The sequence below is a fragment of the Rhinatrema bivittatum genome, chromosome 2 (assembly GCF_901001135.1).
Source record: "Rhinatrema bivittatum chromosome 2, aRhiBiv1.1, whole genome shotgun sequence".
NCBI classification, from domain to species: Eukaryota; Metazoa; Chordata; class Amphibia; order Gymnophiona; family Rhinatrematidae; genus Rhinatrema; species Rhinatrema bivittatum.
In genome coordinates this window covers 651170178-651184654 of record NC_042616.1, presented here as the reverse complement: position 1 = coordinate 651184654, position 14477 = coordinate 651170178, and the positions used below count along the sequence as shown (strand labels likewise).

The following is a 14477-nucleotide window of genomic DNA, read 5'->3' as shown; positions in this document are numbered from 1 at the left end:
ATTTTCAGCCTGTGTTGGCCAAGCATATTGATTGTGTATGTTCATTTTAACTCTCAATACTTTAGCATAGCATTAGCTACAGCACTAGGAGTTAAAAAAATATATATATTAACTTGTGCGTTAAAACTGTATGCTGAAATTCAGCCCACAGGCTCTCAACGCCCAGGTTACTGCATCAGCCAAGAATTGGACACAAACGGTAACCTTCATAGAAGCACGCGGACGCATTAGTTAGCCTGCACCCATAGATACGGCCATATAAAAGCCCTTATATAAAAGAACATAAGAAGTTGCCATACTGGGTCAGATCAAGGGTCTATCAAGCCCAGCATCCTGTTTCCAACAGTGGCCAATTCAATTTACAAGTACCTGGCAAGTACTCAAAACATTAAATAGATCCCATGCTACTAATGCCATTAATAGTAGTGGCTATTCCATAAGTCAACTTGATTAATAGCAGTTAATGGACCTATCCGAAACAGTAAATAACTGATTCACATTTACCTGTTCTAGACCTCATGATTTTATAGACCTCTATCATAACGCCCCTCAGCAGCCTCTTCTCTAAGCTGAACAGCCCTAACCTCTCTAGCCTTTCCTCAAAGGAGAGTCAATCCATCCCCTTTATCATTTTTGTCACCCTTATCTGTACCTTCTCCAGTGCAACTATATCTTTTTTGAGATGTGGCGACCAGAATTGTAAACAGTACACAAAATTATGCAGAGTAGTTAAATCTCAAGCAGATTGTGATGAATTGCAGGAGGACCTTGCGAAACTGGAAGACTGGACTTCCAAATGGCAGATGAAATTTAATGTGGACAAGTGCAAAGTGATGCATATAGGGAAAAATAATCCTTGCTGTAGTTACACAATGTTAGGTTCTATTTTAAGAGTTACCACCCAGGAAAGAGACCTAGGCATCATAGGGGATAATACATTGAAATTGTCAACCCAGTGTGTTTTGGGGATCAAAAAAAAGCAAACAATGTTAGGAATTATTAGGAAGGGAATGGCAAATTAAAACAGACAATGTCATAATGCCTCTATATCGATCCATGGTGAGACCGCACCTTGAATACTATGTGCAATTCTGGTCACCATATCTCAAAAAGAATATAGGTGCACTGGAGAAAGTGCAGAGAATGGTGACCAAAATAAGGGGCATGGAATAGCTGCCGTATGAGGAAAGGCTAAAGAAGTTAGGGATGTTCAGTTTGGAGAAGTGATGAATGAGGGGGATATAATAGAAGTCTACAAAATCGTGAAAGGAAACAAGTTAATATAAATCGGTAATTTACTCTTTCAAGGGCCGATACAGAAAAACCTGCAGGAGAGCCGGTGAGTGCCCGCTCTCCCGGAGCGCACTCAGCCCACTCTCCTGGGCGCAATTCAGTATCGGCCAGTATGCAAATGAGGACACGCGGTAAAAGGAGGCGCTAGGGACACTAGCACGTCTAGCGCCTCCTTTTTGACAGAAGTGGCGGCTGTCAGCAGGTTTGACAGCCTACTCTCAATTTTACCGGCGTCTGTTCTGGAACCCACTGGACAGCCACAGGTTCGGAAAACGGACGCCGGTAAAATTGAGCATCCATCTTCCAACCCGCGGGCAGATTTTTAATTTTTTTTTTTAATTTTTTTTAATTTTTGGGGCCTCCAACTTAATATCGCTATTATATTAAGTCGGAGGGTATACAGAAAAGCAGTTTTTTCTGCTTTTCTGTACACTTTCCCGGTGCCGGCCGAACTCAACTCCTGCCTTTGGCAGGCGTTAATTTCCAAAAGTAAAATGTACGGCTTTCCTGCACATTTGATTTTCTGTATCACACAGGAATGACTAAGACCCATCAACATGCATTTGCATGTTACGAGCGCTATTAGTTTTGGGGGGGGGGGTTGGCCTTATTGTATAAGGCAGTGATGGCTAACCTATGACACACGTGTCAGAGGTGACACGCCGAGACGTTTTTGCTGACACATGCAGCGTTTCAAGGACTATCGGGATTTTTTTTTTTTTTTTTTTTTAATCGGCTGCGCCGACCCTTTAAAATTTGTTTGTTTTTTTTTTTTAGTATCGACCTACCCTCTGGAGCCCTCCACCAATGCCCCCGGGCACAGGGAGGCTCATGCGGCGCAGCGATGAGGCTCAAGACAAAGATCACGTTTAAATGCGCTGATGCTCCTCCTCCTTCCTGCCTGTGCGTCCCCGGAAGTAAACGTTGCCGGAGCCGCGTGGGCAGGAAGGATGTGAAGCATCAGCACGTGCAGAAGAGGAGCAGCATTTGCGTGGGCCGCCACGAATTCCAAGTCGCAGCGGCCCGAGAAGAGGAAGAGGCCCGGTAGCAGGGCCGCCGCGGCCCGAGAAGATCAGGGCCGCTGCAGAGCCCATCCTGCGGCGACCCGCGAAGAGGAGGCCCAGAGGTGAGAGAGAGGCTGAGGGTCTGTAGAGTGTGCATGTGTGCGTGTTTGAGATGAGCTGAGAGACTGTGTGTGGGAGTGAAGACCTGAATGTTTGCAGAGACAGCAAGTGAGAGCCTCTGTGTGTTTGTGTGAGAGAGAGAGAGAGAGAGAGAGAGAATGTGCCAGTGAGAGCCTATGTGTATGAATGATTGTATGAGAGAGAGCATGTGCCAGTGAGAGCCTGTGTGTATGAATGATTGTATGAGAGAGAGAGCATGTGCCAGTGAAAGCCTGTGTGTGTGAGAAAGAGAACCTGACTGTGTGTTTGAGGGAAGAAGATGGAGAGAAAAGAAACAGAAAAAAAGACAATATAAAAGGAATTGGCAAAAAAATAAGAAAGGGAAGGTGGAAAAAAAAAGCCTGTAACCAACCAATTAGAAAACTAAGATCAGACAGCAAAGGCAAAAAAAAAAAAAATTACTTTTTAGTGATTGGCACATGTAATCTTTGGGAATGTGCAAGAATAGCACTTTCTCTACGGATCTCACAATGTACGAGATCAGCATGGAGAAAGTGGAAGCCCACGGGGCCTGCACAGAGGAGGCAGCAGAATGGGCTTCAGTGTCAGTAGCAGCAATCGGTACCTCCCCAATTGCCATGCGGAGGCAGTGACAGTGGCAGCAGAGGAATGAGAGAGGTTCCGAGATTGCTGGCAAAAGAAAGAGAGGGGGTCTGCCTTTAGTGTGTGCATGTGTATGAATGAGACTCTGCCTGGGGGTGTATGTGTGTGAATGCATGGGTGCCTGCCTGGGGGTCTGTGTGTGTGAGAATGAATGTGTGCATGCCTGGGGGATGGGGAGGGAAAGGTGTAAAAATGAATGGAAGCCAATAAAAGAAACCGACTGACAGATAAAGTTTGTAATGCTTGCTTGGACTTGAAGTGTACGAAATACCAACCTTCAATTGAAGATTTAGCCAATGAAATTCAGCAACAAAAAAGTCACTAAGCAGGTAAGGTAAAGAATTATTTGTTTTTGCTTTATTAATAAATACAGTACATATTAAAATTATAACTTTGTTATTGATTAGAGCTACAAATATCACAAAATTATGGATTTTTCTAGAAGTGACACACCACCCGAGTTATGCTCGGTTTTTTTTATGAATTTTGACACACTGAGCTCAAAAGGTTGGCCATCACTGGTATAAGGAGTAAAAATAGCGCTTCGAAAACACGCAGCCAAAAGTAGGCTAACAGTGCACTCAGCCTGAGCGCACTTTACTGGGCCTGTATGATAATAGAAGGACCAGAGGGCACTCCATGAAGTTAGCAAGTAGCTCATTTAAAACAAATCAAAGAAAATTATTTTTCACTCCGCGCATAGTTAAGCTCTGCATTGCCAGAGGATGTGGTTACAACAGTTAGCGTAACTGGGTTTAAAAAAGGTTTGGATAAGTTACTAGAGGAAAATCCAGAAACTATTAAGGTAATTAATAAGCAATAGTAGCTTGTGATTTATCTAATGTTTAGGTACTTGCCAGGTACCTGTGACATACTGGCCACTGTTGGAAACAGGATACTGGGCTTGTTGGACCCTTGGTCTGACCCAGTATGGCATACCTTATGTTCTTATGCTGTCTCACCACGGAGCGATAGAGGCATTATGACATTTTCTGTTTTATTCACCATTTCCTTCCTAATAATTCCTAACATTCTGTTCGCTTTTTTCACTGCTGCAGTTTTTAATGTATTATCCACTATGATGCCTAGATATTTTTCCTGGGTGGTAGCTCTTAATATGGAACTTAAAATCGTGTAACTACAAGATGGGTTATTTTTCCCTATATGCATCACCTTGCACTTATCCACATTAAATTTCATCTGCCATTTATATGTCCAATCTTCCAGTCTAGCAAGGTCTTCCTGAAATTTATTACAATCAGGTTATGATTTAACTACTCTGAATAATTTTGTATCTGAAAATTTGATTACTTCACTCATTGCATTCCCTTCCAGATCATTTATAAATATATTGAAAAGCACCATTCCAAGTACAGAACCCGAGGCACTCCACTTTTCCACTGAGAAAATTGACCTTTTTATCCTACTCTGTTTCCAGTCTTTTAACCAATATGTAATACACGAAAAGGACATTGCCTCCGATCCCATGACTTTTTAGTTTTCTTAGAAGCCTCTCATGAGGGACTTTGTGAAGCACCTTCTGAAGATCCAAATATACTACATCTACTAGTTCATCTTTATCCACATTAACCCCTTTTAAAAAAAAAAGGGTAAATACATGCTGAATGTGTTCCATTAAACCATGTCTTTCTATATGCTCTATGATTTTGATCTTTAGAATAGTTTCCATCACCCCTGGAGCCCTTTTTAAATATTGGGGTTATATTGGTCACCTTCCAATGTATGTGCCTGTCCATGTGCACATGTGCGGGCAAATGTCATTTCTGTCACATAAGTGGGGGAATTTTAAAAGCCATGCACGCCAATGCCATTGGCCATTACCAGTTTGTTCCCAGTTCATCCAGTTAAGGGATAGGACTTTCAAACCCCCATAGTTTAATTGCCTCCCTCCCCCCTTAGCCTGAGTTTTAAAATCCCGCTAACCTGCCTATGTTTTCATGTTTTACTACTTACACATCATCCATAGCATAAGTAAAGTTACGCAGCAGGGGACACTGGCACGTGCCAGTGCACATATTTGTGTGCAAATTTCATGTAAAAAAATCCCAGAGAGTCCATGTCCCTCCCCCCTCCCCTTTTTTTTTTTTTTTTTTAGCCTTTTCATTTGTGCACGCAGCAGCAAGTACAGGCATATCCAGCCAGCTTTTAAAATTCGATCAGCATGCACCAGCCCAACATTTGCACATCTCCTAATTTCAGCACACATCCAGCTTTTAAAATTCACCTTTTAAAATTTTGAACAGTAGTATATTAATCACAATAATCTAACTCCAGAAATTCACCAAATTCATGCAAATAAAAATAAATGCAATAGAACACAGAATAATTAACTATTTTAAACAAGAAGATGTGAACCTTTCATGTCCTCTAGTTTTCTTCCTTGGTACACAAATTTGCACATTACAAACATTTTTTTTTTTTTTTAACTATATCATTAATTATTAAACTTTTTCCCTACAGGAAACTAGACAAGAAAGGAAGTCAGCTGGTGGCTACAGGCACTAACCAATGGCATGGCAATTTTCAAAATGCCAACCAATGGCAGGCAAGGGACATAAGCAAGTTTGCTTACCGTAAACTGTGTTTCCATAGATAGCAGGATGAATTAGCCATGCTGTCATGGGAACTGTCTATCAGGGCCTGGGAGGCGGAGCTGTCCAAAGAGGAAGTCAGAGCTTTTGCTCTGTGCGGTTGCGCGTGTGTTCGCACGCAGGAAACAATCTCCTCAGTCTGTGATTAAGCAGTATAGGATCAAACGAAGGTGTTGTCAACTTTCCAGGGAGGTGCAGCATGGCTAATTCATCCTGCTATCCCGTCGATAGCAGGGCTGAATTAGCCATGTTGTCATGTGAGTCCCAAGCTCCCTATCATGCTGTGGTTTAAGTAATCTGGTTGAGCATGATTCAAGTCTGTGGAAAGTGGACCGTGTTCTTAAGTTGGTAAGGATTGGAGAATCTCCCAACCCATTCTGGCATCTTCTGACGACTGTTGGTCCAGACAGTATTGTGATGTGAAGGTATGCAAGGAAGACCAAGTGGCTGCCTTACAAATGTCAATAGGTTGGACATGTCGCAAGTGAGCTATGGAAGTCGACACCACTCTCAATTGATGAGCTATGGGGTGGGACGGAAGGATGAGTTTATTTTTGTGATAACAAAATTGTATGCATTGAACAATCCCGCTAGAGATGGTACGTTTAGCCACCAGTAGTCCTGGTACATTCAGATTGAAGGAAACAAACTGTGACGCTCTGGAATCCGTGAGTGTTCTATTCTTATAGTAGGCCAACGCACGTTTACAGTCTAAGGTATGTAGTAAACGCTCCCTGTCATTCTGATGGGGTTTGGGAAAGAATGTGGGTAGCTCTATGGATTGATTCAAATGGAACTAAGAAACACTCTTTGGAAGAAAGGATGGATGCATCCGGAGAACGACCTTGTGGTGATAAAATTGTAGATAAGGGCTGTAGAGAACTAATGCCTGTAGTTCATTCACTCTGCGTGCCGGGGTTACAGCCATAAGAAAAACCACTTTCCAGGTGAGGTATTTCATGTGGGCGGACTCCATAGGTTCAAAGGGTGCTAGCATGAGCTGCTCCAAGATGAGGTTAAGGTTCCATGGTACTGGAGGTTTTGCGATGGGTGGCCGTAGGGATGCAATGAGACTGGCTGGCCACTGTGGGCGATGGTATGCCGCTATGGCACTGAGATGAACTCTCACCGAAGAAGTTGTGAGACCTCCTTTGTATAGTGTGTGAAGGTAGTCCAGCAGTGATTCCGGTGGACAGTCTAAGGGAGGTAGTATCCCTTTGGAAGTGCACCATGTGGAGTATCGGTTCCACTTGAAGCCGTAGTTCCTTCTCGTGGAAGGTTTCCTGGATTCCACAAGGACTTCTTGGGCCTCTTCGGAAACGCCCCGTTCTGTCATGAGGCTCCGCTCAACTTCCAGGCTGTTAAGTGCAGGGAAGAGTGCATGGAGTGAAAAAGGGTTCCCCCTTCTTGTGTCAATAGATCTGGCCGGTCTGATAACTGGATGGGCTCTGCTATGGAGAGATGTAGTAGATAGGTGTACCACAGTTGCCGGGACCAAGCTGGTGCAATCAGTATTAGCTGAGCTGCATCCTGCATACATTTTTGAATAGTCCTTGTGATCAGAGGAATTGGAGGAAATGTGTACAGTAGACATTCTGTCCAAGGGAGTAGGAAAGCATCCTGTGCTATCTGACGATGACTGGGCCACACCAAACAGAAACGAGGGACCTTCGTGTTCTGCTCCATGGCGAAGAGATCCAAGGTTGGTAGCCCCCACTGAGTGAATACGCGGTGAATCACCTGTTGGTTGATCAACCATTCGTGGGGGTAGAATATTCAACTCAGTCTGTCCGCTCGAGTGTTGACAATCCCCGGCAAGTATGTCGCTTAGAGGTGGATGGAATGGCGGTGAGCATGGTCAAATATTAGCAGTGTCTCCTTGCAGAGGGACCATGAACCGTACCCTCCTTGTTTGTTGATGTAGAACATTGCTACCTGATTGTCAGTGTATATCATGACACGGCGACCTTGAAGTTGAAGGAGAAAAACCTGTAGGATGTTTCAAATTGCTCCGAGTTCCAGGAGATTTATGTGCAAACTGTTCTTGAAGAGACCATTGACCTTGTGTTTGTAGTTTGTCCAAGTGTGCCCCCCAGGCATCCGTCATGAGAACTTCGTTGTAAGGCGTAGTGTGGAAAAAGCTCCCTTCAACAGGTGGTTTTGTTCAATCACCAGTCCACGTCTTGTAACATCTCCTGGGTTAGGAAACGTTTTTGAGTCAGTGGATGTGAGTGCTGTCTCCACTGATGTTTCAACCCCCACTGCAGGCGACGCATATGCAATCTGGTGTTGGGCACAGTATAAATGGCTGCTGCCATGTCTCCCAATATTGTAAGCCTCTGCCATGCTGAAGGTTGTTGTGTCATTGAGTGAGCGTAGTAGAGAGTGCATCTGTAATTGCCTGTCCTCTGGTAGGAATGCCCTGCTTTGTGTGGTATCCAGATGCGCTCCTATGAATTGCAAAATTTGCATTGGGGTCAGAGATTTCTGGTAGTTGATGGCTAGGCCAAGCTGGTCCAAGAACTCTGATTTGTTGCACTTGAGTCAGTTGTGGGATCCGATGCTACCAGTAGCCAATCGTCCAAGTAGGGGAAAATTCTCATGCCGTGTTGTCGCAGAGATGCCACCACCACTGCCATACATTTCGTGAACACTCTGGAGGCTGCTGATAGTTCAAATGGAAGGACTGTGTATTGGTATAGAGTGTGTTGGAACTGAAATGACAGGTAACACCATTAAGATAGGTGGTTAGGGATATGAGTATATGCATCTTTCAAATCTATCGCACACATCCAATCTTTGGGTTGGAGTAGGGATAGAATGGTTTTTAAGGATACCATTTTGAACTTTTCCTTCACTAGATATTTGTTCAACTCTCGGAGGTCCAGTATGGGACAGAGGTCTCCGAACTTCTTGGGAATTAGGAAGTATGGAGAATAGAACCCTGTGTTGTGGGTATGAATCTGAATCTTGCAGACGGCTCGTTGTTTGATCAGCGAGGCTATTTCCGATGCCAACTGGGGTTGGTGTAACCTGGGTCCTCTGTTTGATGGATGGGGAAGCTGGGGTGGGGGTGAGGAAGTATAGTTGGCATCCCTTCTGTACGATCTCCAGTACCCATTGATCTGACGTCATGGCCTCCCATGCCTGTAGACGTGCTGTTATTTGTCCTGGCGGCGATGGTTGCAGCAGTAGTGTAAATAATCTTAAAAAGATTGGGACGGTTTGGCTGACGTCACTTGCGGTTGGGTTTGAGAACGTTGAGATCTAGGTCTTCCCCTTCTGCTTTGGAGCTATGTTGGTTGAGATCTTTGTTGAGGTTGGTAGGGTGGCTGGCGGTACGAGGTGCAAGGCTGGAAAGGACGGCGTATAAAAGCTTGCCTGCGAGAACCCGAGAAGTAGCGGCATGGCGCATGAAAAGTGGAAGGTGCAGCTAGGGACTGAATTGCTACAGACTGTTCTTTCAATTTTGCCAGTCTCCTGGAATCCTTCGCCAAATAGGTTATCCCCCTCACAAGGGAGATTTGCAAGTTTTTCATGTACGTCTTCACGTATGGTACTGGCACGAAGCCATGCCATTCTACATGCCGCGCTGACTGATGCTGAAGACCTGGTTGATGTTTCAAAGCCTTCATAGATGGTCCTGAGAAAGTGTCTGTCCCTCCTCAATGTCCTATATTAGTTGAGATGTTGACATTGAGGGCAATTCCGCTGTATAAATCATCCCCTTCATGGCTTATACACATTCAAATAAATATTGAACGATGTAAAACTGGTGATGATTGATGCGTGATGCCAGCATTGCAGATTGGAAAGCACATTTAGCAAATTCGTCTAAGAGAAGATTATGTCTACCCAGCGGCATGGAAGCATGGAGTTTCTGTTCCTCACCTTCTGTAGGGCAGATTCTACCACAATTGAATTGTGAGGAAGTTGTGGTTGGGAGTAAAACAGAGTTTTATTTTAAACTTCAAGTCAATTTTTCTGGCGACTGGAGGATTGGTGAATGGTGATTCCCAGGTTTTTTCAAGAAGCGTATCAAGAACCTGGTGCGAATGTAGAAAAGTGGGCTCTGCTGGTAGATCAAAAATTTTTAGTATGCCCAAGGTTTCAGCTCTAGGGTCTGTCAACTTTTGCACATCCAGGTGTAGAATGGAACCCACTTTCTCAAGGAATTTGGGATAGGAAAGATCTTCCAGTGGAGAGTACGGTTCTGGGGGATCTTCGGGAGGATCTGAAGGATAACCTGTAGATATATCTGGAGATGATACAGGGGTATTGGAATGGACCGGTGAAAGCGGTACCTGAGCAGGGTCTTGTGAATGATATGGTTGATCTTGTGTAGGTGGATGCAGAGAGGCCTCCCTCAAAGGAGGTGTCGATGAAGCGGAACTTGCTGTGGGCGAGGGTGGCAACTGAAAAGAAGCTTGTAACGTGTCGAAGAACCCGGAGAGGGCTTCCAATAAATGCGAAAACGCTTGCTGCGTTTGGGGTGGCATACGTGATTTTGGTGGTTTGTGATGGTGCCGAGGTGTCACGGTTGCCTTGAGTGTGTCTTTTTTCCTGTCCCACCATGAGATCGATGTTGTCCCTTTTCAACCTCTACTTTCCGCTTTTTGGAAAGTGGTTCCTGTAGGTTTCTGTCTTGTGCACGCCGTTTAGCGACAGAGGAGAGGTCAGAAAAAACTTGTGATGCCACGGACAATGAGAATGAGATGTAATTTTTAACCAGTCATCTTCCGATGTTGATTGATCTTCTAGATCCAGTTGTCCCGCAGAAGTGGATCGTCTGGAATGATGAAAACTGGACATGGGTGAGTGAGATCGCGTGGAATCACATCCGGTTCTGTGCAAAGGAAGTTCACTGGAAAAATGGGTAGGAATCCGATGCTTGAAGTTGGATTTCTTATACACGAGGCAGACTGGTCCCAGTCTCTGATGTTCCCTCTTCTATGTGAGCAGACACACTGAGGGTGAATGTTTCGTCCTCTAACTCCTGCGGCGCAAGCAACACCTTATGCGTCGAGGTTTTAGGTTTATGCATCGAAGATTTGAGCTGTGTCTTTCAGCAGCACTGTGGATCACTGTCAGCACATGTTCTGACGCAGCTGACGCCGACGCCTTTTGCTTCTGCTCCTGTGGATGCTTCAAACATGGCGTAGACGTCGATGGATGGGGTGTCGGCTGTGGCGCCGGACAGTGCATCGGCTTCGGCGCCGATTGTATCAATTGCTGCGCTGGACTCGTCTGCGGTCGACGCAATTCTTGGCTTTTTAAGAGATTTTCGGCGCAGTGCTTCCGGTCATGCGTAGACTGCTCCGGGTGAGAGCGGCGCAATCGCTGTGCCTTGTCCCGGTGTCCCTTGGAAGAAGTCTTGTGAGGTTCCTGACCCCCTTCAATCTTTTTGGGCTCTCCTGTACCTCCAAGGACTGGAGGTTGAGGGTTCCATTGAGGAGGCTCTTCGCGCTGGTAAGCCCTGGGGTTTAGCTGGGCCCAGCGAGGAATGAAATTCGGAGGGAGGGGCATACAAATCTCCTGCCTGATTCTTCAAGTCCTCCACTTTTTGTGCCCGTTGTCTTCTGGCTCGAAGTGACATGCAGCAGCAGTGTATACACTCGTCCTGGTCATGGTCGATGCCATCAGTATTAGACATGATCTTACCGCACTTGCAGGGTTTGAACCCAGACGGCCTCGGAGCTGTTTTCTGAGACATCTTGACTTCAAAGAGAAAAAACGCTGAGGAGAAGTCAGCTCCGTGTGCGATCCCGCGCGCGGAAAGAAACAGACTGAGGATATTCTGTTTCCCGCGCGGGAACAGACACGCAGCCACAGGGAGCAAAAGCTCTGATTTCCTCTTTAGACAGCTCCGCCTCCCGGCTCCAGATAGACAGTTCCCATGACAGCATGGCTAATTCAGACCTTGCTATCAACGGGAAACACAATGTATTCTGAACATTACTATTTCCCTACAGTTAATAAAAATAAATATGGATTCTAAGCATTAGGGTCATTTTGGGAACATGGAAAGCAAAAGCTTGGAGACAATAGGCATTCTGTGGCACAAATTTGAATGAAATTGGACAAATGGCTTAAAGGTTATTAGAGGGAAAAACAGATACACAGACATGACGACTTTATAAAGTCAGACTCTCTTATAAGAATTTTCTAAATTCAAAGCTAAGTAAATGTTACAATTCATAACCATTCTGTTCAATGGAGGAAGTGTTGATCAGTTTGAGCTGTGAAGGTAGGGTAAAAGTGGCAGGGGAATGGGAAGAAGATTCACTATCAAAACATACTTTATAATTTACAATTTTAGATTCTCTTGTTGAATTGTTGTAGCTTACCTGATTTGTCTGGCTACTCAAGTATGGCTCAAAATCATCATCATGCACTGCATCCTTCTGATGCATCGAACCGTTCTGAACTGAAACTAAAGAAGTACAAAACCTTGTATTATACAGTGATAAAAAGTAATTTCAATATATCATAATCCATCACACAAAGGGGCTAAGAAGGCAGCTAACCAAAGAGGATTTCATCTGAAAAACAAAAAAAATTAAATTCTAGCCAAGACCTAGTCTTCTGGACAGGACTTCAGTTTCTTACAACCAAAGTCTGTTATGAAGGAGATTAACAGTGACCCAGTATATTCGATACTATACCAACCGCCATACAACATGCTTTCCTATTTATCAGCAATGGAAAAAGATCAAGAACCTAGAGATAGATAACATAAGAAATTGTCATACTGGGTCAGACCAAGGGTCCATCAAGCCCAGCATCCTGTTTCTAACAGTGGCCAATCCAGGCTACAAGTACCTAGCAAGGTACTCGTCTTCTACAGCAAATTTCTATCAACTCATTTTAAATTGGCACTTAACTGAATGCATAGAATAGCTCAAATAGCCAGACACTGGTTATGTTTTTCTAAATTGCTTTAGGGGTAAGAAAGTTTTTAACATTCACTAATAAATAATCAAGAAGCAACAATGAGGTAATTTTTTTCTGAGAGCTACCTATGAACAAGAAATACACTAAGATTGCAGCTCAGTCTTTGGGGAACCTCTGATTCACGAACATTTTGGTTTTTGGGTTTTTCTTAATTTAAAAAACATACTAATTTTAACTCTTTGAGTCACGAAATGTACAAGTCATCTTGACTTTAAACAATAAACATAAGCAAAATAGTGAAAGGCAATGCACCAATAAACGTGAACTCGACTCAGCTTTTCCAGATTATTTCTCCCCCCCCAAAATCGGTAACAGCCCCCAACATACACACCATATTCATACCCATGCACTCATTCAAACCACACGCACAGTATTCAGCACCTGTGTACAACTCCCATAATCATGCACTTTGCTTCTAAATTGTGGCTGCACTTTATCCCACAATTCAAAATATCTTTTCAGAGAGAAAAATGATTTGGAACATTTTATTTATTTATTTAGATATTTTTGACATGATGCATCCTTCTTCCAGAGGGTCTCCAACTGTGCAATTAGTTTCATCAACTGCAACCACTGACCATATATTGGAAGCTCTTCCGACCTCCGGAAGAAGGAGACATGCATCATGTCTCCTTCTTCCGGAGACATGATGCATCCTTCTTCCGGAGGGTCTCCAACTGTGCAATTAGTTTCATCAACTGCAACCACTGACCATATATTGGAAGCTCTTCCGACCTCCAACATAGCAGTTTAGTTTTTTTGCCACTATAAGAGCTATGGCAGTGAAATTTCTCTCCCTTCCCCCTTTAGGCAAACCAATATTATTTTCCCAAATGCAAAGGTAAAGTAAAACCCCCAACCAGGAAACTTCACAGCCAAGGATTTTTTCAATAAATCCTGTAACGTTATCCAAAAGAAATATTGGAGCTTTTGGCAGCCAGTTAACATATGGCAAAAACTGCCAGGAAGGACCTTGCACTTCAGATATAAATCAGTCCCAAAGTTTCATTTTAACACACAATACCCTTGAAATATATCTTCTATGAAGTAGCTTGATTTCCATCTCCCTCATATTAGCTGAAAGGAAGTAATGGTATATTTTTACAAAAGCTTGAGTCAATCTTGACTGGGATCATAATCCCTAGATCAGAGCTTTCCCAAACTGTGTGTCGCGACATGTTAGTGTGTCGCCTGCAGTGGGAAGGTGTGTCGCCCGGTCCACATAGCAGCAGGGCTGGTGGAAGCAGGGAACTACAGCAGGAAGATCGGAGTTTATTCCAAATGCTTTATTCCAAACCTACTTTATTCCAAATGCTTACCTCACCACGGCCCGAAGAAAAGGGTCACATTCACTCCTCCTCCTTCCTGCCTGCGCAGCTCCGTAAGAAAAATGTTGCCGGAGCCGCGTGGGCAGGGAGGAGGAGCAGCATCTACCGCGTACAGAAGAAGAGCGGCGTTAATGGGCCGACGCATATCCCACGTCGCGGTGGCCCGAGAAGAGGAGGAAACCCGTATTAGGGCCGCTGTGAGAATGAGAACCCGATTGTGTGTTTGAGGGAAGACGACAGATGAAGAGAAAAATAGAAAAAAAAAAAGACTAAAAGGAATTGGCAAAAAAAGAAAGGAAGGTGGAAAAAAAGCCTGCCAACTGATTAGAAAACTAAGATCAGACAGCAAAGGTAAAAAAAAATTATTTTAGTGATTGGCATTTGTTATCTTTGGGAATGTGCAAGAATAGCACTTTCACTATGCCGATCTCGCAATGTACGAGATCGGCATGGAGGAAGTGGAAGCCCACAAATCTTTAATACCGCTGGGCATGCACAGAGGC

General features: G+C 44.1%; 1 protein-coding gene across 1 annotated transcript in view; it reads right to left on the bottom strand.

The window, feature by feature from the left end:
* YTHDF3 (YTH N6-methyladenosine RNA binding protein 3) overlaps positions 1-14477 on the bottom strand; it is a 185470-nt gene that overhangs the window by 153666 nt on the left and 17327 nt on the right. The window contains 1 exon segment of the mRNA XM_029591383.1: positions 12040-12125. Coding sequence (XP_029447243.1) covers positions 12040-12125 — 86 coding nt within the window.